Source organism: Strix aluco, chromosome 2, assembly GCF_031877795.1.
Source record: "Strix aluco isolate bStrAlu1 chromosome 2, bStrAlu1.hap1, whole genome shotgun sequence".
In the NCBI taxonomy this organism is placed as follows: Eukaryota; Metazoa; Chordata; class Aves; order Strigiformes; family Strigidae; genus Strix; species Strix aluco.
The window spans coordinates 21,816,047-21,839,979 of record NC_133932.1 but is presented as its reverse complement, the minus strand read 5'-3'; the positions used below and the strand labels follow the sequence as shown (position 1 = coordinate 21,839,979).

The following is a 23,933-nucleotide window of genomic DNA, read 5'->3' as shown; positions in this document are numbered from 1 at the left end:
CTTGGCAGTGGCAAATAGGTTAAGAGGCGGGCCGGATAACATAATTCACCTATGAGTTTACATTTATGTGCTGAAGAAAATGTTATTAACAATAATATCCATGCTGTACTTGGGGTAGAAAGATTCTACTTATACTCTGAAGCATGAGATTTAATTACTCTTACATCATTGTCTTTGCTTACAAAGCTGCCAGTGTTGTTTATCATCACAAATTTATCCAACCCTTTTAAAAAGAAGCTTTAATATTTGTCTCAATGAACTTTCACAGCAGTAACTCCATAAATTAATTAAACACTGCCTCGGAAAAGTGGCTCCTTTTTGTAGTTGAATGTTTAGTATCATTTCATAGAAGCAGATTTTTCACAAGTTCAAGAGAAACTGGATAGTTTTCACTATGCCCTTCATTATTTTATTATACGTTTTCCCAGTTGATAAATTAATTGACTGATTGCATATATTGAGTTTTTTCCTCCCATACCCCCAGCCCCTTACCTCCTTTTGGACCACTTCGGTTCAAAATTATATATGTAATAAGCCTATAAATGTTAGTAATCTTATGATCTATCTTAAGTAACTCTATTACTAATAGTATATTTATGATCTGTCTAAAGTATGTTCTAAAGCTGAAACTTTAAACTTCAGTCAAATTTAGCAAATTCACTGAGTTAATTAACTTTATCTTCAATATCTCCTGTTTCCAGATGCTGAAAGTTTCAAGTTGTGTGCCAATTTTATTTGTTTCTTCATGTTAGTATTCATTTCTATTTATGAGACAAGGTGTAGATTATCTCTTATAGCTACTCTGTTCCCGATATTAACTGTAATGCATGTTATATAATATTTTCAGATTAAAGATGTGAGGGGAGGGCAGTATGGCTTTTTATATGCACGAAGTATAAAACAGTTATAGTTACATACAGTGAAGGAATGTAGGTTGTAAGTAGATCCACAAAGAGAACTGAGTCCAAAACACTACTGAATTGAAACACAGCAATGCAAAGAAATTAGTTTCATCTGCATCAGTTCCTTCATCTGACTCTCCAAGTAGTTGCAAATGTACTAATCCTGGCATAAAAGTGAGGGAGACTGTGCGAGTCGTCAGGGGATGGACAGAGGACGGGAACATTCGCTCTAGATGTATGGTCACTTAATTCAAAATGTGATTATGGTCTAAATAAATCTATATGTCTTCCTAAAATGTTATAGTTCCAGTATAAAAAGGCTTAATGTTAAAAAAGGTATCACGTCAAGATGATTATCTTCTGGTATTTAATTCTCTTCATTACTATTATACTTTTATGCCCTTAATGTCTTCTCCAGTACTCTGAACTTCATGTTTTTAAATTACCTGGGATCGTTGTTAATATAGTTTTTCATGGACTTTTGATGACTGTGCACTCAGCCTGGCATTAAGCTTGAAGAGGACCTTCATCTGTCTGCGTTACATATAATTATATATGTATAAAAGACCCTGTATTTCTCAGTGGCAGATGGTTTACTCCTTTCAAAAACTTAGAATAATAACAAATAGTTTTCCATACTTGAATGAGCTATGCAGCTTTTAGAAACATAATTCCCTGATAAAGCTACAGGCTGCTTCTCAATTTTAGGGTGAAAGTGTGAAAAGGCATGTAGCAGTTTTGGGAGTAGAATCATGGCACTGACAGCCAGTGACCACCTTCCTAGAAGTTCCCTTTTAGTTGAACTGATTCTCAACATATGGGTGTGAACAACAGATCAACCTAATACCTGTCAAGAGCGAGACTATCTTATGGCTGCTCCCTCTGCTTCTTAAGCTACATTATATTATTTTTTTTCTTACTAGATTAACTTCATGAGGTAACTGTTTGCTATGACAGTGTTGGTTGCATATTGATTCCTGCATCTTACCGTATGAGTCATCACTTTGGGTATCAAGTCTGTGTTTTTATTTGTTGTGAGTACTCTCTCTGATAAAATTTCTTGGTTAATTTATTTTATTAATGATTTACATTGCACAATAATCATCCATCTTAGCTGATAAGTATATAATAATATGTACACATGACTACTGATAATTGCTGCATTAGAGGATGCTGAAAAATGCAATTCCATCTATCCAAGGTTGATATCAGATTGTACAGATCATTCTAGGGCTGTTTCCTTTTTTTCCATTTATTTTTCCTAAATCACTATTATTTTCTTTCAGTAATCTAATGGTATAATTATTGCTTGAATCATAGCCTACTAAAGTCAATAGAAATATCCCTTTCATATTCAGTGGGTGTTAGTTGTTTTTTTGTTTTTTTTTTCCAACGGCCAGCCTAAATTGTTTCTTGCATGTACACCTTTTGCTAAAATACTTTTTCAGTTGCAAGCTAAATACTGTTCATGTTGCACAGGCCAAAACCTTTCCCTTTCTCTCCCTCTCTCTTTGAATGTCAGATTACAGTTCTGATTGAAAGCCCTATAAAGTCAATGGAAAGACTTTTTTTTTTTTTTTACTTAGAAGGCAAAACAAAAGGGAATAAAAAACTCGTGTCCTTAAAGGAAACAAAATGTCTGAATCATAGAAGGAACAACTATGTTGAATAAAAATGTTAACTTTCAATGAATAAATGTATATATTCATATGTGTCATTGTAGAGGGATTCATTCATTACCTCCTACAAATTTTCTGTTGGACTGTCATTTGGACATACTTTATCTGGATATTACATAGTACAACTTACGTAGAGGATAGCGAAGATATTTTCAGAATTATTTGTCATATGATGAAACATGGAAAGTTGTGCAATGTTGCCTCTGTGCAAATGATACTTCCCAGTTCCTGTATTAGAAATGCAGAATACAAAACTATTGAGTCAAATATAGTTTTAGCACTTGTATGTTTGCATAAGTTGTTTCAGAGCCCAAATATTTTTACTTGGTTTAATTTCTGGTTGATAGCCTCACACAGATCTGATACCAGCATTTTACCTTGAGTGGCAATTTTTTGTCAGCATTCTTTTTGTTTCTTTGAAGAGAATCTAATTTGAACTGATGGTTTTAAACAATGTTCTGCATATAGTACTTGGAGCTCAGTATTGCTTGGTAGACAAAGTGCTGACTGTAGAAGCTGTTTGGTTTTTCTCTTGACAGTATTGTTATGAATTGTAACTTGCCGAAATAATAGTTAATCAAAGAAAGTACCATGGTAGTCTCTCTTCCTGTATGTGTACTTCCATTGTGGGTGAAAGCAGAACAGAGAAGGAAGGTGGAGTAAAATAAAGTGGTGGTCTTGGACTAATGTTTGTGTAAGTTTCAAGAATTGTACCATGAACCACCATCTTTTCAATGCTGTTCTTTTCCTCCTAGAGCTACTTTCATTCTTACTGGAAATCAGTACTAAAAGAACTGTGTATATGAGAATACGTTTTGCTGTTAATCTGCTGGTTGACAGTTTAACCAAGTATTTTCATGGTTCTCCAGGGAGGCTTTGCAATCATCTTGTTCTGGCATGAGTGTGCTGACAGCAGAACCAAAGGTGGATATTTTCAAGCGCACTCATATACTGCCATAGAGCACTGCAGCTGGCACAGTCTAGACCAGACTTCATAGGGAAATAAGAAGAGAACCAAGCCCTTGCTTTGTACTTGTCAGCAAAGTGCCGTGAACACCTCAATGGCTGTAGAAGTGGTAATACCTAGTGGGAGACCTTGTTCTGTAAGCATCTGGAGAAAGCACCATATTTTCTGATTACTCTATTGGATGAGTAAAGGACAGCTTTTAATGAGGTCAAAAATGGTGAATCTCATTCACCTCATATGATCTGGACATAATACAGGGCCACTGTAGAAAAGTGGGATTGAGACAGATGTATTGTAGAGAGGCCTGAATACAGGCTGCTGAGATTTCCCAAACAAAACATCCTTATTATCCTCCCTTAAAAACAAACAAACAAACAAACAAAACAAAACAAAAACTTAAAAATGTTCATTTCTGTTGTCTGCAGAGTATGATACGGCCCTACAGTATTTTCTTGGCATAGTTGCTTTTTATATGTAAAATTTGACTATGTGTTGTACAAAGTTCAACTTTATAGTTCTGTTAATAAAATATCCAATCAGACTAACTAAACTTGCAGTCAGCTACTGTTTTTGCTTTGCCAGTGGTACTGGATTTAATCATCTGATAGTCTGATTGTGCTAATCCCATGCTTTCCCAAATGTAATGGTATTTAAGCATCACATGCCGTGGGAATTATAAAAACAAGGAGAGAATTTGTGGGAGGAGTTCTTACTGAATATGAATAGAAATATTAGAATGTAGCACTGTGTAATTAAAACCTTTTTAACATTTAAACATTAACATTTTTTTAATTCAAATGATAGCTTGGTCTTGTGTCAAGACGGCATTTATTTTATTTTAAAAATAAGGAAGGAATAGGAAAGCTACCTTTTGCCATGGTAAAAGCATAACCAAACATCTCTGAAACACAACTAGACAAAATAACGCTGTAAAAGTTCATTTTTTTGACACTCTTGCATCTCATCAATCCAAATTATTGTTTTCCTTTATTTAAATAATTCTAACATACAGGTTCTTTGCCATTGTTTAGTTGTAAATCTAATAATATGATTGGAATTGCTCAATAATCTTCTGTCTCAGGCTTTTCTTCATTTCTGATTCATTGTGTCTATTATTAAACCCAGCTGTTGATGTTTTTGAACAAACTGATTTCTGAATTAACTCTGCATTGTGTCCTATAATAACGCCACTTCTGAATTATCATGGGCTGCTCCCAATTTACTTTTAGATAATTAAAGGCTGTCTTTATTTCTATCCAAGTTGCCTGTTTTATTTCCCAGAACACAAGGATGTGATTTCATTCATGCTGCTCTAGGGGTCTGAAGTTGATAATCATTTTTCTACATCTGCCCTCATCAGTGTCATCTTCCAATATATGATGCTCCAGCGTTATTCCTTGGCTTTACTCATTAGCATTCACAGTGTTGGTGCTGTGTTGTGCTAGTCTGCCACAAGCCGTTCCCTGTTGTTTTCCTGAGAAGTCTGTACCTTCATGCTGTGGAGTAGCCTTGCTTTCTAGAGTACATTCCTCTTCTTTTTATTAACTTTTATTCACATAAACTCTTTCTATATCAAAATTAGTAATACCTTAAAATCATGCATTGTCTAAATACTTAAATAGATTGCATGTGAATGAATATAAACACCTTTGGGACCGTCATAGTGTGTCTCCTGTAAGGTGCATATACTAAGTGCTAAATTAAATTTAAGGACTTTAAAATTAAGACCTGAATATAATATATTTTGGATAACTAATTCATGGGGTTTTGTTTTCTGCAAAGTAAACTGATATATTTTTTTATTAAAAAAAAAAAAATTACAAAAAAACCCAGATGTACTTCAGATGTAAATACTGGCCTGTGACATGCTTCCATATGGGATCATACATAATATCTGATTTCCTTCTATTACCAGCTCATCCTAGCTCATTGCTAAATACAATAGGAAGACTCTAAAACAAAACAAAAAAAAAAAAATATGGGGGGAAAGGTAAGGGATTTACAGCAAACCCCCATGACAATTAAAAAGAATTACCTTGTTTATCCCCATTAAGGTTCGTAAAGAAAGGGCATTTTAGGCTCTTAATAATCTTTTTAAAAGTAGTATTAACCTCAATTTATGACAGTTGCATTTATTTACCCTTGGCAAGAACAAGAATTTTAATCTGATCCAAGTGCTTTTCTTCCTGCCAAGGTGAAATTCCTGTAACTTCTTCCACATTTAATAATTGAGATATTTAGGGACTGGTTTCTTCCATTTGTTATTTTTTGAGGGACTGCTTGTGGTACTTTTAAATGTAGTAGTAAAGCTGAGCAATGGACGTGGCAGAGAATGATCCTCATGTTACTAATAGACAGGATTAATAAAACAGGATAAGAAGGTGTACAAGGCATGTTATCTATTTGCTCAAAAACGTAGTAGCAAGTTCTTCGAGGTTAATGTTGGCCTCGCAGAGCAACTACTTTTTGCCTACTTGGTTACATGTAACTGTGTATGAGTAAGTGAAATCTTTGAACTGGCGGCAGTGTGTTAAGTTTCTGTTCACTTCATTACTTGATATGCAGGACTTTTCTCTATTATTCCTCAAGAGGCAGCACTGTTAAGATGCTGTGTAAAATTTTCAGACAAGTGCTCAGGTACTCTAACAAAAAAATGCATCTTATTTATGATGTGTCAAATTACTGTTCTGAGAGTAGACCTTTTAGGTTGCATTCAGCCTTTAATTTGACTGAATTTAAATAGCATAAAACACCTTTTAGTTGGAACTTGGCTTGCATATTATATGTCTCATTTCAATGAAAAACATTCAGATGCAAATACGGTTTGTTTGGACTGAGTACAAATGCCACTATCATGACTGATGAAGGCTTTTGATCACACATCTACAAACTGAAACCTTAAAAAGGAAGAGGCTATTTGGACTGGCATCTGCAGTGCCATGAATTATTTAGTTCCCATTATTCATAAATCTTTTGAAGAGAAGGCTTATGAGATTTTTAAGGAAGAGTAGTCATAGTTGTGTTGCCAGTTTCTATTTATGCTGTGGCTGACTGCATGTGCAAACTTCTTCTAAACTGCAAGAGTTGTACTGAATATGAAAGAGGTGTGTGTACAAACTTCTCAGGAATGGCCCTGAAAGGTTTCTTTGGTTTCCTAGGATAAAAATGGGGATGTATCTGTTTTTACCGTCTGCTTTGGTGTGCTCCGAGAGGTGGGCAAGGCAAAAGCATGTCAGAATAATTTGGTGAGCTACCCAGTTAGCTGCTGGGGACCTGGGTGAATCTCACAGAGCCCACGTTCACAGCTGGAGTTTGTTCTGCCGCTCATTCACTGAGCTACGCATCTCTTTTGGCTGTGCTCAGACAGCAAAACAAAAATAGCAGCACCACCCTTGTTTTTTAATTCTTTCGCTCAGAATCCTTTATTGTGCGATGTTTTTGCTACAAACAGGTAACATTTCAAAATGTTTCTTCTATTTCCAGCAAAAGTTGAAGCTAAATGCTACATATAAGCACTATTCTGCTATAAAGGAGGTTTGTGTGCCTGTTCAGCTCATCGTAATTGTGTAAACATGCTGTCTATAAGATGCATGTTGGCAGAAGTGTCAAGGAATTAGTTGGAAATACCCAATAATAATTATTAGTACTTGCGGATTAGTTTAGTGTTTGGGTTTGTTGTTTTTTTTTTTTTTCCCCAGGATGGTTTCCATTTGCATTACTGAGGAATACTTTGGGTAATTATTTGTCTGGTATATGTTCTTCCAGGATGCTAGGAAACTCACATTATGGATCAAAATACTGTAAAGACTCAACATATAGTTGTTGTACAATTCAGAAATTTACAGCATTCACAAATCACTTCTTTACGATACAACTCTTTTCATTGTAGGAGTAGTAAGAATATTTTACTTCAGAAGTCATAATTAAGAGGATTACCCCAAGAATTGCATCATTTCCTGTAAAGAGTCACTTTGACTATACTTAGTTGCTTTAATTTCCTAAGATAATATTCAAAAGTTTCTCAAAAGTGTTCTTATCTTTCAATTTTCAATTGACTGTACACATTACTCTAACTTGATTTACTCTCTGTTGTTCAAATGTACCAAAATGCATTATACTTTACAGGCAGTAATGTACGTGTATACACACACACAGAGGTTTATGTTATATAGTATATCATTCATATATATATCACACATATATTGCTTTATATATTCTTTTCTAGAATATAATAATGGATGTTATATGTTATATAAAGCTATGGATATTGAACAAGTAACTTTATGTAACATATAATATGGTTATCTTATATGAAAGAATATATTGAAATAATATATACCCAGTATCTAGTATATATAATATGAAATATACAATATAACATGCATATATTAAATATATATAAAAATAGGTATACATTCATATTACATTAAATTTTGGGAGTATTTTCACTGATGTGAATGGAAAAACAGATATGAGAAATGAGAAGTGCAAGAAACATGCTTATTTGCTATATATAAGAAAGGTTTGTTTTTTAAGATGAGTAATGTAGCAACCTTGTGGCAGTGTTGGAAGGAGCATAGGCAGAGACCATCATAATGATAGTGAGGAAGTAATTATTAATGAGATATTAAAACTTTCCTGTCATTAAGCATTCATTTACAGTTATTGTAGAATCTTAGTCTATCTCCTTATATATTTTATGTCTCATCACTTTAGAAATAATTTCTCAATATTGAAATGCTGAAAATACAGGTGACTGGAGTTTGAAATTTAGAGATTTCTATAATAGTTAGTATGTCTTATACACATTTGGTTCTCTGAGCTTTCTGATCTGGAACTTTGAATTTAATCTTCTCCCCTTCTTTTCACTTAATCTTGGCTTTTCTTCCTCTTGTGTTTTAATTTTTTTTACCTCCCTGGTTTTTAGTTTTTCTTGTTGACTTTGAAGAACAACTTTTGGCATCATTTTTAATTCATCTTAATATGTTAGCTTGCTAGATTTCCTAGACTCCATTTTTAAAGATCCTGTGCTACCTACAAGCCACAATGCTTCAGTCTTCTCATTTTCATTCCACCAAAGCAGCACAGACTTGCTGAACGCTGTTTTTCTCACTTCAGTTATTTCTAACAGTCACTCAGAAGCTCTCATTTGGTGCTGTCTCTACAGTGGACCATATACCATCATTAGTGTGTCTGCTTGCCAGGTGCATATACTTTGGCTATGTACACATACCGTGGTAAAGATGTGCTTTAATAAGTCCTTATTTTGATGACTTATAGGCAGAACTGAGCAGTCCATTAAATGCATCTGGTCTATTTTGGAGGTATAGCCAGCATATATATCTAAAAACCAAGAGTGAAGGCCTCAGTACAGAACAAAGCTGTGACAACCACCTCAACAGCTCAAGTAAGCAGTCTGTGGGTGTTCTTGTCAGACTGGAAAGCTGTGAGCCACCCCTTTTGAAACTAACTCAGATGAAATGCAAACTGAAGCAAGTTTAAGCGTAATTTTGTAATGTTAATTGCTGACCACCTAAGCAGAGATTTTTCAGCCCATCAGTTTAGTCCCCAGTGTTAAAAATCACTTTTTTTTTTTTCTTGCTGCAGAAAGCTTCCAGAATACACGTTTCCTCACACATAGTGCTTCCATCTTTTTATCTACCAACACATTAGGCATATTATTTCATGTAGTAACCTGAGAGTGATATGGAGAGCCAGGACTACTGATAGCTGCTGTAAATGTAGATCAACTCTTAAATGAATCTTGCCTACAAACAGTTTCAGTAGTGTGGCAATATAATTAAAGGAAGAATAGAAATGTTTTCAATGCTCAGATCAAAGAAAATTTGGGCTCAGGACAATATTAAGAATATTCTATTTGGAACAATTATAGCTTCTTTGAAACTATTTTTATTTTTTTAAGCTTCTTTAACAATGTTTTAAATTCTGAATTTAATATCACTTTCTTTTCTGCCTGAAAAACCTAACGGCTGTTTTATGAGTTTTCAAATTCTGAATATTCATGTGTATGCTTTTAGATTCTGAATATTCATTCCTCCAGTCTTTTGCTCACAGAGAACTATTGGCTTTTATTTCTTTAAACAAGAGGGTGGGAGTTGGGTGTAAATTCTTAAGTCTGAAATTTGTGATTTGTTTGAATTTGTGAGTTTTCAGCTGTAGTTCTCATAACTCTGGGAAAGCTGTAGAATAGCTGACAACTTTTGCTGCATTAGTTTGTATATTCAACACATACAGTTAAAACCATAGCAGGAGATACAGGAAATGAAGTGGGTTTTAATTTAATGCATATAGTCAGGTAAAATTTCAAACACGCAATGAAAGATGGTGTGAGGTCAAAGAGATGTTTAGTAAGGATGAAATTTATCTCTGGAAGTGCATCCCTACAAAAATAATTTCTCATTTACGTGTCTCACCCAAGCTACAAAATGGTGTCTTGCTCAGTAAGTCTTGCCAAGGTAACTTTTCACCTTAACAGCACTAGACAGCATCAAATTGGATATTAGTTGACAAAATGGAGTGGCAATGAGTCTTTTCTGTTTCCAGCACTGAAGTCCTTTTCTGTAAAGCCAGATACAATAAAAAAGATAGTACTGAGCCTTATTTTTGGTATGATTATGAATAGCAGATGATAAATTACAGTCAAATATTTGAACATTGGGTGTAATATACAGTCTTAGGTTGTTTGTTTTTTTTTTTCTTACAGTTTACCTGTGTTTCTTGAACTGTCAGAAAAATGTAGAAAAATGGGAGTAAATCCCATGAAAAAAAAAAAAAAAGGAAGAGTTCTGTTTTAATGTTACTTCACTAGTAGCAATATGATCAAGTTGAAAGATTCACTTTAAGTTCCTCATCATCCAAACTGGGTGGAGATGCAATAAATAATTCCTATGGAAAGCAGTGTATAATCTTACCTTGTTTCTGAGAATAAATGACTAAGTATGTATTTGAAAATGAGTAATTTGTGTGTTTAGTGCTACTTCAGCATAAGTTTTTATTTTGTTCTTTAGGGGTCTTAATAAAACACCATGGTTGATTTGCTATTACATCTTCACCACTTCCAACATAAAGAGATAAATTATGTTTTTATGTTTTGATTACTGTGTATATAAGTTTAAATATTTTTAATTTGCTTTGATAAATGGAGAATTGCTGAGAAAAATGTTTCATTACTCTTCAGAAAGGAATGTATATTTTTAATATGTATAATATGATCCATTTTTAGTTAAAATAAAGTTCACCAAATACTTACCATCACATACAAATAGCTGTTTTCAGAAGTATTAGATATAGTCCCTCAATTGTGAGGGTATTTTAATGTCTCTAAATTACCCCATAAGCCTCGCTAGTTCCAAAGGAATCATGTTGCGTAATATTGAAATCTAGTCTAGAAGGTCTCAAGAGGAAGCTACTCTCTAGAAGGTCTCAAGCATAATGTCTATAATGTATCAAGTCAAGACAAGGCATAAAGCTTTTCAGTGTATTTCCTGACATGACAACTGCAGTGAGTATAAGTGGTGATGAAGAAAATTCTGTGTAGAATTTTTAGTGGCTGAATAAAATCATCACTGAAAAGTCACATCTGAAATTCCCATTCTCCAACTGAAGAAGAGCTCAGATTTAGAACGTATTTACTGACATCCAATTAAACTTAGGAAAATCCTATTGATTGAGCTCTGCACTTAATTTATTACCGCATTTTTTTCATTAGTCTCGTTAGTTACCCAAGTTTGTCTTCTAATGTCTGAGAAAGGCTAAATTTATAATACGTGGCGAATTTTTTTAAATTTATTTTTCTGTTCAAGGTCTTAATTCTCTATCCTTTAAGGTTTGTGCTTGTTTCCATGTGCTTCAGTTGCTGTCCCAGTGGCCCTTAATGCATACTTTAACTTTATTAAGAAAACATTTCGTACAGATGATCTATTATGGATGTGATATAACACTTCTTAAACAGAGATCTCATGGACTGTGATATTAAAAAAAAAAAAAAAAAACCAAAAAACAAACCAGGGATACTAATGTAATAAAAACCAGTTGCCTTCTCAAAACCTTCTTAGGGTTTTCAGTAGTTGAATTAGTTGTATGTAGAGGTAATATAAGGAGAACCCTAGCTGCTTGTCTGCCTACCTAGCTCCCTGCTCCTTATTACATTTCTGATTTCATGCTGGTTGTGTAAGGGCTTGTTTTCAAATACAGGAACGCTTAAAGCTTTGTGGGTCATCAGAGCTCTGGACTGAGTGGAAAATAATATATATAAGCATAGTAGATTCAGAAAATGTCTATTTATAAAAATGTAGGATAAGCATATACAATTAAAAAAACCCACCAAAAACCTCACATTAGTCGTGAACGTCACAGGTTGCTCCTGGATTGAGCAAAACAGACAAGGCGTAGTTTGAGTTGTTTTACATGCATTGATTTGCAGATGTCAGAAGAAACAAGCTCACTGCTTACAGCCCATGTGCCCAGTAACAGTTACATGATGACAGCCAATTTGTGCCTAAGTAGTTTGCTAAGTGTATCCAAGTAGGGTCTTTTCCTTTCTACTCTTTCTGGAGACCTGACATAAACACAGAAGCTGGGCAAGTATGTTTGTATGCATGTTTTGCAGGATGAACAATTTTGATTGTGTGAGGTGCTGAATGAATATCACAGCTTTTCCAATATTTGGTTTAAGTTTTGAAATAATGGTAAAAGAGATCTGAGAGCAGAACTGAGTACTTTTATCTCTGCCTGACATAACCACAGTTAGAGCCTTGTGGAGTTCTTCGTTCTACTACTTCAGAGCTGGCTTTATACATACTTCTTAATACATTGTGTTACCTTGGTAAAATGTAATATGAGAATTGTATTTACTCTTGTTCACAAACTATATTACTTATTTGCAAGTGAAATTTGTGTGATGTTTTATGGAAACCCAACTTATGATGAAATTGCTTACTCGCAACTTGCATTGCTTGTGGAAGTTACATGTCCAGCTGTATTATAACATGCATAAAGTTGGCATTTTGGGAGAGGAAAATCATGTTATCTGGATGCCTGTAAGAGGAGCCTTTAGGGCATGATTATACTAATCTTCTAGTTTCAGTATACAGTAATACACTGTGTTATGTGTTTCCAGCTGCTAATGTGAATCAGCTACAGCTGGAATCCTGAACTCTAGTGATGTTTAGATCGTCAGATGCTTCTGCTGACCTCCATCATGCCAGTTATAACGAGCATCAAGAACAAAATTAGTATATTTGTAGTCTTCAATATTTTGTGATTACTTTGCATAATAAAAGTCATTGCATGTGATAATCTAGTTGCAGTTTTAAAATATTTAATGTGTTTAGCAGCATAATAGAAAGTTTGAAAGATGCTTACAGTCATTTTAACTTTTCCATTCCAGTATATGAATTGTTTCTCATTAGGGGGATTCAGTAATTACTATTTCACAAATCTATATTCCATTAGAAAAGGAAAGATTCTGAACACTGGAAAATATTCTGTCATTATTGGGCATTGAATGATAGAGTGGAGGGAAAACCAAAATGCTGGAACTGGTGCTCCTTCATCACATTTGCCTTTCAAAGTTTCACCAAGTAAAATATAATTTGATACAGTTCCTAGAGTTGCAACATCCTATACAGAAAAGTCTGCTTTAAAAACAACTTCTCTAAACACTGCTTTTTCTCTCAGAGCACAGTAAACATACAGCAGCTGCTGTTTTGATTTTCTGTTTGTCATTTAGTAACAGAACAGGTGACTATTATTGCCCAGCATGTATGGTCAGTTCCCAGACTTGCTAGATGCAGTAGTGTTTTGTCATTTGGGTCTGCACATTCGCTTATATAGTTTATGTCTGGCTTGCCTACAGGTTTTATAGTTTGTGTGCAGGAGGAACATTAGGTAAGATGGATTAGTTTTGTTAACAAGTTGCTTATCTATTTTGGGGTTTTTTTTGCTAATTATGGGCTGAATGTAGACACACTGAACACAACTGAAGTCCTTTATGACCTTGTTAATCTTGGATTTCAATGTGTGCTACTGCTGTCAAGAATTATTATATTCTTCAATAGAATAGAAGAAATACAGAGGAATGCAGCACATTATGTAACTTTGAGATAGGTTTGTACTTTATAGTTCAACAGTCAAGTAAGTATTCATGGAATTGGAGGGCTGTGTTAGTATTCAAGATGACCTTAATTAATGGGGGAAATAACTTTAAAGCAACAGAATCTTTCAAAGACAAGGGTGAAGTCCTGTATTCATAAAGAATAAAATAAATGTGTGAAATATGGAGAGGAGGACTGAGGGATCATTGTGGCCTTGAACACAATGTGATGCTGTTCTCTTAGAGCCAAGTGCTGGTTTTGAGTGCACAGCCAATGGGCTAGGTGGAAGGCATCGTAAGTAATTATTTCACTTTGTACTAGTACCACCTTAGCTGGGTATCTTGCCTGATTTGAGATCAATATAGATAAATTGTTGAAAATCCAGGAAAAAAAAAGGACAGACAATAAAGAGGAAGTTGGAAAACATATATTAAGAAAGTGGAAGAACGTGATTGTTTAGGCACAGAAGAGAAATAGTAAGTCTTTAAATTTGCAGAGGGTTGCACTGAAGAAGTATATGTTCTGGTTTTATTTATATCCGTTGAAGGTATGAGAAGGGTTAAGTAATTAGGATAGTCTCCTGCATATGATGGTTAGATTATATGTCAGGAAAACAATTTGACATTGAGAGGACAACTGTGCACTAAAACAGATTTACCTGGAGAACTTTTGAAGTCAGTGTCATCAAAAGTTTTAACAATATGTTAGACAATCTGTTAGGAGAGGTCCATGCTGCTTTAAACCCAGAGGATGCAGTAGTTGACCCCTTCATAATCCCTCCAAATTTGCATTTTTCTCCCCTTTTCAATTATATCTTCAAGAATATGTTTTATGTTTTAAGAGAAAAAAATTATTGCGAATCTCTACATAGATGCATAGTCCCTAGCATATAGCATATATTCAACATGTATTATATTTTATACACATTTAATGTTATAGTTGTGATAAAAGAAATTAAATTAATTTTTTTCATGGAAAATCACATACTTTTTTTGCATACCCAGTTCATTTGTAGTTTTTCTCTAAAACCCTGAAGGGAAAAAAGTATGAAAATCTCAGAACCCAAAAGGTTCTTGGTTTTTTGAAGATTAATCAATAAGTTTAGTAAGTGAAATATCTCTTTCTGAGGTAAATTACCTGATGTCATCTTAGGAACTTATGTTATGGATAGAATGATGCAAAGATAGAATAAATAATAGAAGGTCGTATGTTTGAATTCCATGTGCATGATCGCACAGATCTTTAATAGTTATACAGATAAAGAGGTCAAGACTTATCTAGGAATTATATGCATTCTGATTATATCTGTAAATGCCACTGAATGATATTGTAGAAATCTCCATGAGAAGAGTGTGCAGAACTGACTTATAAAAAGAATATTCACTATGAAATGCAAAGGTATATCAATAGAGGCAGTCAGATGAGAGGTCAGAAAATCAGAAGTAAACAAACTTAGCCATGAGGATGTATCTAGGTTTTTTGAACTGTATCCTAATCTAAAAGAACTCCTAAGGTCCCATGTTTCTCTGTCATCTGTTGGCAGCAACGTCTTTCTGAATGCAGGAGATTCAAAATCCCACTAAGAATATCAGGTGATGATGGTGATTTCTTTCTCCTTCAGTGGCTTTTGGAAAATGGTGCTGTTGAAAAGGAGGTGGTGAACCATGCTGCATTACAGCACATACTGGTATCTTTGCTTTAAATTGCGTCTCTTAGTCTACAAGAGCCTAATAATTTACATTATTCTCTGGAGAAAATGATCCTGCTAAGCCTTCTGTCACACAGAGCAGCTCTTCCAGTCCAAGAATCAGAGCTGGCAATTAGGTGACCTAAATGACCAGTGATAATCCATCACTTTATCCAAAGGAAAAAAATGCAGTTGTCACCATCATCATCATAAACTTAGAATTTTCTTTTTAATTTTAAGTAGTCTAAAAATAACTCATTTTCTTTTGAAAATTAGAAACCTGCATTATATGTAGGGAGTGGTGGGGAGAGGGGTTGGTTTGGGTTTGGGGTTTTGGGGGGTTTATGTATGTTTCTTCTTTGATAATTTTTAGTATTCTATGGTTGCAAAATGTTTTAAGACTAGAGTAAAAATACAGATGAATAAATATGTCCATCCTATAGACTGTTGATGTCTTAATGTTTTATTGAAGATTAGAGGACCTCCATATTTGCTGGAACTGTAGGTTACTGTATTCAGGAGAAAATCAATGCTATGTGCTTTATGAGTGTGACTTTCATCTTGTTTCTTTTCTTGAAAAGACCTGTTTAGTCACTATAACATTTAAATATTGTACTCTAGCTGTGTTCTTAGTACATGTAATAGGTGAAATGAGAACAAGGCACTGACCTCAAACCTTTCACTTTTTGTTTTTTCTTTGTCCTTATTTTCTGAAATAAAAGGCTAGGTAAGCTGGACATCTGGAGGAAATACATTTTCCCTTTTTTATTTTTATTGAGCTATTGAAGTAACTGGAAGGACATGTTTTTTTCCAAAGACAAAAGACAAAACCCCAAATCGAATAATAAATCACATATAAGAGAAAAATAAAATAAATGCTATATCAAATCTGTCTAAAAATGTCCACAAAATTGAACAGCGTAGAGACAGCTGAGTGTGGAGAAAATATTGAACAACTTGTAGCCACCATTTATCAAAGAATGTAATTTAACAATTTTGGCATACAAAAAGCAAGAAGTCAGAAAGATATATCACAGAAAAATAAAGCACAATATATTACTGATATTTGAGAGCAAGGGTATATTACAGTTTTTGAAATTTGAATCCAGCTTTTTTTACATTCAGGCAATTATTTTTAAAAATATTGTTTCAGCAGCCCAGCTACAGCAGAAATGCTTTTTCTGATTTAAAAATGCCCTAAAAACCTTAGTTCTATGAAAATTAACTGCCCTGATTCAGGACTTGGCACTATTGTTGTCTCCTTTCCAGATCCCTCACAGTGGACTCCTCTGAGATCTCTGACCTTGACTTCTTGCTGCTCTGTGATCCCCTCAGTCCCAGACCTTTCCCTAGCAGCCAACCCTTGTGTTTTGCATATGCTGTGACCATAAGAGTCTTCAGAAAGTAACATACTGTTTAATCTTGATAGAACTAAGGTTTAATAGAAGAGATTTTTCTTCCTCAGTCTTACCTAGAAATCTAGTAGCACTGTCATCCCTTTCAGCCTGACTTTTGAGAATATGGTCTTTCTTCCCTCTTCGTCTGTCTTCTCTGATCTTTAAAATCTTCCCTAAATTCCAATAAAGGTCACTGTTCAGACTTTTCTGTAGTATGCTTCCCTATCCAAAATCAATTTCCTAGGAAAGACAAGGCAGAGTAACAAAAGAAAAATGCCCTTGTAAATGTGTTCTGTTTTTTAAAGAAAACCCTGAACATGGGAAATACCAGAGGTCACTACCTTTCCTTTATATCCATTTCCTGACTGGCTTGTTAATTTAGCTAAATAAAGTAAGTGTTAGCCAAGTACAGTAAATTCCAGTTTTCAGATTACATTGTACCCATAAATTATTACTGGGCAGTCTTAATCCATTTTAATTGTATTACAAAAGTTTCAAATCAGTGTCCTACAAGTATACTACTTGGAGAAGTGAGAGACTCACTGCCTCTAAAAGAGCTTGTTTCTTTAGTCAGCAAGCAAGGAAGTCTAGGTGGGGAAAAAGAGAATGTGTTATGTGAAATGCAGAGAATCAACTGACTTGCTGAAGACTTAAAGCAAATATAGATCCTTTGACTGTAATGTTGTTTGTTGAAACCCACAGGTCTTTTGTCACTGACTTCAGAGTTATCCCATATCTGGTGCTCTAACCAAGAGATCAGCATACCTCTGCTAAATTTTATTCTTGATGATGCTCGTTTGAAACATTTATCTACGCTTGCCTCCTCCTATGACTTTTCATGTACTAATAAGAAGAGGCGGATAAAAGTTTTCAAACATATTGAATATAGGTTGAAAATTGTCTTCTCTTTACACAGAGTGACAAGGAGAGCAAAGAGGGAAGAGAGAAAAATTCTTTCACCTTTGGAAAAAGAAATACCGACCTCAATGATAACAATGAAAGGGAATTTTCCCTCATGCTAGGTGTCAAAAAGATGGGTCATTGATGGAAACAACTCCAGCTAGTTCCCTTCACTAGGCAGAATTATATTTTGAAAGACCATTTTCAGCTAATTTGGCTGTTGTGCAGTTTGAACTTTACGAATTGACTTGTAATTGGAACATGCTGTCAATGGAAAAACATACAAGTATTGAACATGACATTTTTAAGAAGGTTACTGTCATCTAGTTCTCTATTAGTGGATTTGCAGAGAGTTATAATTGGTCTAACAAGCTTAGTAACCTGTCCTACTTCCAATTATAATGTACAACCTCATTTATATCTTTTCTTTATTTACTGATACATGAGAGGTAATAATTCTCTGTCTGATGATTGTGCTTCAAAATAAAGCTGTCTAATCACAGAATGGTTGGATTCTTTTAATATACATGTATATATGAAACCATATACATAGATTAATATATATATGTACCCATACACATAGATCATATACAATTTATATATGCATATATGTGTGCATATATATTTATTCTGAATAATTCAAGTATATAGATATTTTTTCATATACATATTTATATCTCTCTCTCTATCTTTTATTCTGAATTATTAATGTAACTATAAAGTCTCCTGGTGCTTTTAAATTACCAGGGGGGCATGTTTCCTCCAGACTTTTGTTAAGTTTAAACAATTATTCTAGCTCAAAGTGATAATGTGTTCATGCAGATGTACTTCTCAGGACTGAAAAAGAAGGGGAAGCATAAGAAAGCGAACAGGTTGATGAACTCAATGCATTCATTATCAACTTATATTTGCATGAAGGAGAAACTGTTCACTTATTGTAAAATTAGAATGGCACCATTAATTTTGTTTACTACACAAGCAATTTCTAGTGCATGTAAGATTTACTGGCTGTTTTGCAGGTGAATGTGTCTTGTTAAACAGCCTTATGGAAAGAGCCCTGCAGAAGCATCTGCATTTGTTGGAGCTCCCCAAAGCAGAGCTATTCTGTAGAGTAATGCTGATTTCAGACATCATGGGACTGCCTTTTTTTTTTTATTTTGTTTTCACTACCAGGAGAATGATGGCAATGCAGAATGGTACATCTAGAAGTATAGGAGGGATCAGTGAAGAAATTTTTAAAAAAGGAAAATTAAAAAAAAAAAAAAATGACAAAGAACAAAATTAGAGAATTGATATTTTTGGATGCATTCATAAAGTTAAAAGTTTATTTTTTTCAACAGTTTCTTCATATATGGCAACTTGGCTTTCACTGCCATGCTCTCCTTACTTGTCTTAGTAAAGACTGATCAGTGAGACAGCAGACCAGGAAAAAAAAAAAAAAAGAAAAAGAAAAAAAAACTCCAAACAAACAAAAAAACCTAACTTAAAGCCTTTAGGTGTGAACAAGAGAAGCAAAGAAAGCAGAATGGGGATTTGGTCTTCTTTTTTTTTCTGTCTTTTGGTCACAAGTGTAGCTGCCTTTGAACTGTTAATGTAATTCTGCCTTAGAAGAAGGACTAGTAGAAGAGGAATTATGTGGGTTTTTTTTCTGACGCACCTTTTTTTCTTGAAGGAATGCCTTTTCAGAGTGCACTTGAGAGTTTAAAGAGTTTTGGATAGTATCTTTTATGTAATTTTCATTCTGGGTTCTGATTATTGTATATTGTCAACATTATCCATGAGCCTCAGAAAACAGAAAATAATGATTCTGTTGATTTTGGTGGCAGGGCAGATGTTAGCGGAACATTTTAAGCTCCTATTATTGTTTTTGTGACCTGTTGTGCCTTTAGAACTAATAGTGTGAAACTAATGTTGCTTCAGGAGACTCAAGGAAAGCTGTAGTGTCTGCTCCTTTTTCTCTGACTTTGAACACTGATCACTGTTAAAATATTGTCTGCTCCTTTTGCTGTGCTTGCTCCGTCAGGGTGCAAGAAGAATCTGAAGATATAGGCTTCAATAAAGAAAAACAATGATCATATAGCATAGATTATAACTAATTGGAGTACCTGCAGTTTAACTAATGTTTGTTTGCATCAGCCACACAGGAGAATGTTGTTTGAAGAAACAGGAGCAAGGGAATGATGTAAGATTTAGGTACTTCAGAATGTACTTTTGGCAAGGCAAATCGTGCTGTAAGTTTTAGAATTCACAGATGTGTGTACATATGCTCTCACCTACTTGTGATTAATGGTCCATGATTTTTCTGCATTCCTTGACATGCTTTTTGAGTGTGTTTTGTGATATATTTTCTAAATTCTCAACACGGGTTTTCTGACAGAATCATAGATCTGAACTATCTCATAGTACTGCAGTGTCTCAAATAAATAGGTCAAATAATCCTAGAAACAGTGTTTGTTAGCTTTGAATCAATAGTGATAAAGTTTCTCTGTATTTTTACTTGCTCAAACATCTGTCTAATCTATCTCTGTTCTCTTGTTCTTGTGCAATCTTTTCCTTGCTTCCAGTGGCTGCTACAAAGAACAAAGCTAGAGGTGAGTTTCTGCCTGCACTTCTTCAATTTGCATTGCATGGTTCTGCAGCCCACATATTTTCTCACAAGGCTTTTTCTGCATCTCAAAACCGAGAAAAATATTTTCAGATCTTATGGTATAATAGATTACTTTTTTACAGTTTTTTAATTGCCCCTCAGCATAGACTATTTTCATTGTTTATCAGTCATCACTACTCATACTGTATTTTGTTAATTGTTTTAATTTAGGAAGTTTTTAGGAAGAAGATGAAACCAAGTGCATTGTGGTTAGATTTCTGCCTTGCATTATAGTAATGTAGGGATATTGATGGCATTTTAATCAAAATGAAGATATTACATAAAAATGCTCATAAATATGTAAATGTAATTTATATTTTCTATCTTTAGACATACTCATAAATATCTGAACAGTGAACAATGAACATAAGTGTCTCCTAAACATTCCCTGTCTTTTCACACTAGTATAAAATGATCATCACTGTTTCTGATAGCATACCAATCTATAGAGAGGCATACTATAATCTCTGACTTCAGAGCAGCAAGGTGATTGTCACAAATCAGGTGACAAAGAAGTAAACCTTTCAGAACTAATCATGTAAGGTCAGCTGTGCCTTAAACCATTTTCTGAATTTCAGTGAAGCAGTGATGTAGCAAATGTAACCTGAATGGTGTATTTTTACTTGCATATACATATAAATGTATGCATACATGTGTATGTGTATATATATATGTCTGTGTGTACATTAGGAACATATATTTTCATAGAAAATCCTGAAAATATGTTTTATTAAAATTTATCTAACATTTCTGGTAAATAAATTTGAGTTGTCTGATAATTAAACATCAGATTTTAAGGTAAATATTTATGCTTGGTTACATGTAGTTTGGAAGTTAGGAACTCTCATTCACTGTGTTTGTTAAGTTCAATTATATACATTGTCTGGCTTGAAGATGTAGAACAATAATAATAATCAAGGAAAACACATCCAACTGATGGTATTTATGTATTTGAATGATTAAATCAGTAATTGAAATACAGCTCAGGTTTTTTTAAAACCCTTGCATGGCTTTTCACAAAATCTTTTTCCAGAAACTTTGCATGCATTGGATTTCATGAGTGAGAGGAGTGGATGAAGTCAAACTGACATATTTGTCTATGCATGCTATGAAGTTTGCTTTACTCTTTTCTGTACTGTCATGTACTTGGCTGTAATGCTGCGTAAGTGTGGTCAACAATTTAAGACTTTCTTAATCAACGAAAATAACAAAACCAAAACACATCCACGGAAGCAAATTTTCAGCACAGATACGCATAATCTCATCAGTATTCAGCGATTACTTCACGTACCCATATATTGCCATTCAAACAGAAACTGCCCTGAAGGCACAGGAATTATAAAATGAGTCAGAATTACTCATGGGCCCCACTCATCTGGGAACATTAACGCACCCTTATTTCAGAAGTGCACATGCATATTGAATAAACAGCTGAAACTATATATAGTAAACGGGGTTTGACACTGTGATAAGAGAAAAATCTCATAATCTGTAGCTACACGTTATCTTTGGAGGTCTCTTGCTCAGTTGCGCAGTGCCTTCAACAAGTCATCAGCTTTTCCTTTGGTGCTAAACAGCCCTGTGATGAAGGTACCCAGTATCCACAAGGAATTCAGTCCTGCAATAGTTCTGTCTTTTACTAAAAGAACAGGACCCATCTTGTAATTTCCTCTGATGGAAAACATAAAATAGCTGACGTTTTACTGCTTTTCATATTGCTTTGTCCAAGCAGTAAAGAAGGATCTGTTCCACCTTTTGAAGTACAACACTTAACTGGCAAGCAGTTGTATAATACAGAATTAGGAACAGCAACTCACAACCGAGGGAATGGTTTGCTGCAGGAGGAGTTTCTCTTTTGGCATTTATCTCCCTGAAATCCAGCACTCGTACATCTGTGCTTCATATCTTCATATTTTCTTCCTGAAGGGAAATTTGTGCTGCCATTTTCAGCAAGGTGAAGTTGACGCTCATGACTTCCCTGAGATCTGAGGGTTCCAGAACACGTTAGTAGCTGATATTGTATGGGATCACCTGTCTTGAAATTTTGTTTGCACTTTGTTAGCATGAGACAACTCCTCTTGGTCTCCAACTTCCCTCCCACTCCTTGTGGGATTGTCTATAAGTAGACCATTAGAGACCTTGTTCTCAAACATTGCATTCAATGCTTTTTCCTTAAGTGTTTTCTCAGACTTTGTTGAAGGCTGTTTGTATTAAGTGGTTTAAAGCAGCTGTTGAACTCTCTAGTTTACCCTTACTTTGTGGCACTTAGAATCAATTTAGGTTGGAAGGTTGTCTGGTCTGCGGGTCAGCTGGACCTAGCCACCACATAAGTAAGACCCACTTTGATCTGGTTGCTCAGAGTCTTTCAGTCAAATAGAAGTATCTCAAGGGTCAGAGATTCCACAGCACCAGGTTAGATTTGTGCTATCGTTGCTTTATTTTACCATTGGTTTCCTTATTTCTTTTTTATGCTTTCCATTACCTAGAAGAAACTGCATGAAAATTTTTGGTGGTCTCCAGAAAGGGTAAATACTTGGATTTTGCATAGAAGGAAGGATCTTGCTTTGGACTAACTTGGGCAGATGCTGCCCCAGGACACTCATGCTTGGACAGAATACTTGTGACATTTCCAAGAAGTCTAGTTCAGAAGGATTTGAAAGAGTAAGGGGTAAAATTAAACATGAAAATGATCATTGATTGCACTGAATTTGATGAAGCAGAAATCAAAGATGCCACCTGAAAATCTCAGACTATCTGACTAGAATTGCTTCACTGCATGAATATTTTAAGGACTTTTCCGTAAGGCACCAGATGAGATTTGTTCAACTTGAGCTCTATAAATGAGCATTTCCTCTATCAAAGAACCAGTGTGAAGACCTCTTGACCTCTTAGGAAGGGTTGTGACTTTTTGGTGACAATATAGTTGCAGATCTCTTCTGGCAGCAGTTAACAATGGTTTCCAGGCTCAGTGGTCTTATCAGAGCTGCTAATGACATGTCAGTTTTCAGTCAGCAGGTGAAAGAGAGAGGCCAAGTGTCTTCATTCAAATGTAATTAGTTGAGGAATGGAGTTCTGCGCTCCCATATTTTCACATCTCTGATACACTCTGTGTCAGCTGCTATTAAAAAGTTATTTCCAGAGCTGCCCCGCTAACCTTATGCAGTTAGACACTTGACTTTATATAACCCTTCAAAATTTAAATTGGAATTTCTGATTTTTTTTGGTATTGGGAATGGTGTGGATGAATATGACAACTTCCTATTAAAAAAAAAAAATATATGTATATAAAGGCCATCTGCTGTTGCAGGAGGAGAAAGCAAGTCCTCCAGAAAGATCTCTTATCGCTTGCCTGTTGAGAAGTACAACATTCCTTCCTGTTCCTAAGATTCCAGAGGCCCACAGATTAGAAAGAGTGAAATTCCCAACAAGATTCCCAAGTCCCAGGAAGAGAATTTTTGAACAGAGAAGGGTGTAACTGCCTTAACATTGCAGGATTCATACTATCCAATCTATGTGAAGCCATTGTAGATTGGTAGCTATTTCTGCCATGCTCCTTTCCCCCATTTTAGCTACATATGAAGTTCTATTTTTAATTTTCCTTATCTTATATTCACATCATAGTCCCACTGCTTCTCAGAA

General features: G+C 34.7%; 1 protein-coding gene across 5 annotated transcripts in view; it reads left to right on the top strand.

Annotated features, from left to right (window-relative positions):
* The window catches only part of CADM2 (cell adhesion molecule 2), a 690,911-nt gene that overhangs the window by 422,952 nt on the left and 244,026 nt on the right, over positions 1-23,933 (top strand). For 3 of the 5 annotated variants that reach the window (XR_012621748.1, XM_074813378.1, XM_074813355.1), the window contains exon 2: positions 20,212-20,238. The exons of the other annotated variants lie outside the window; for them this stretch is intronic. Coding sequence is in view for 2 of the 3 variants with exons in the window: in XM_074813378.1 (XP_074669479.1) it covers positions 20,212-20,238 (27 nt within the window). In the remaining variant the exon portion in view is untranslated. The remainder of the gene's footprint in view (positions 1-20,211; positions 20,239-23,933) is intronic. 5 annotated transcript variants of the gene reach the window in all.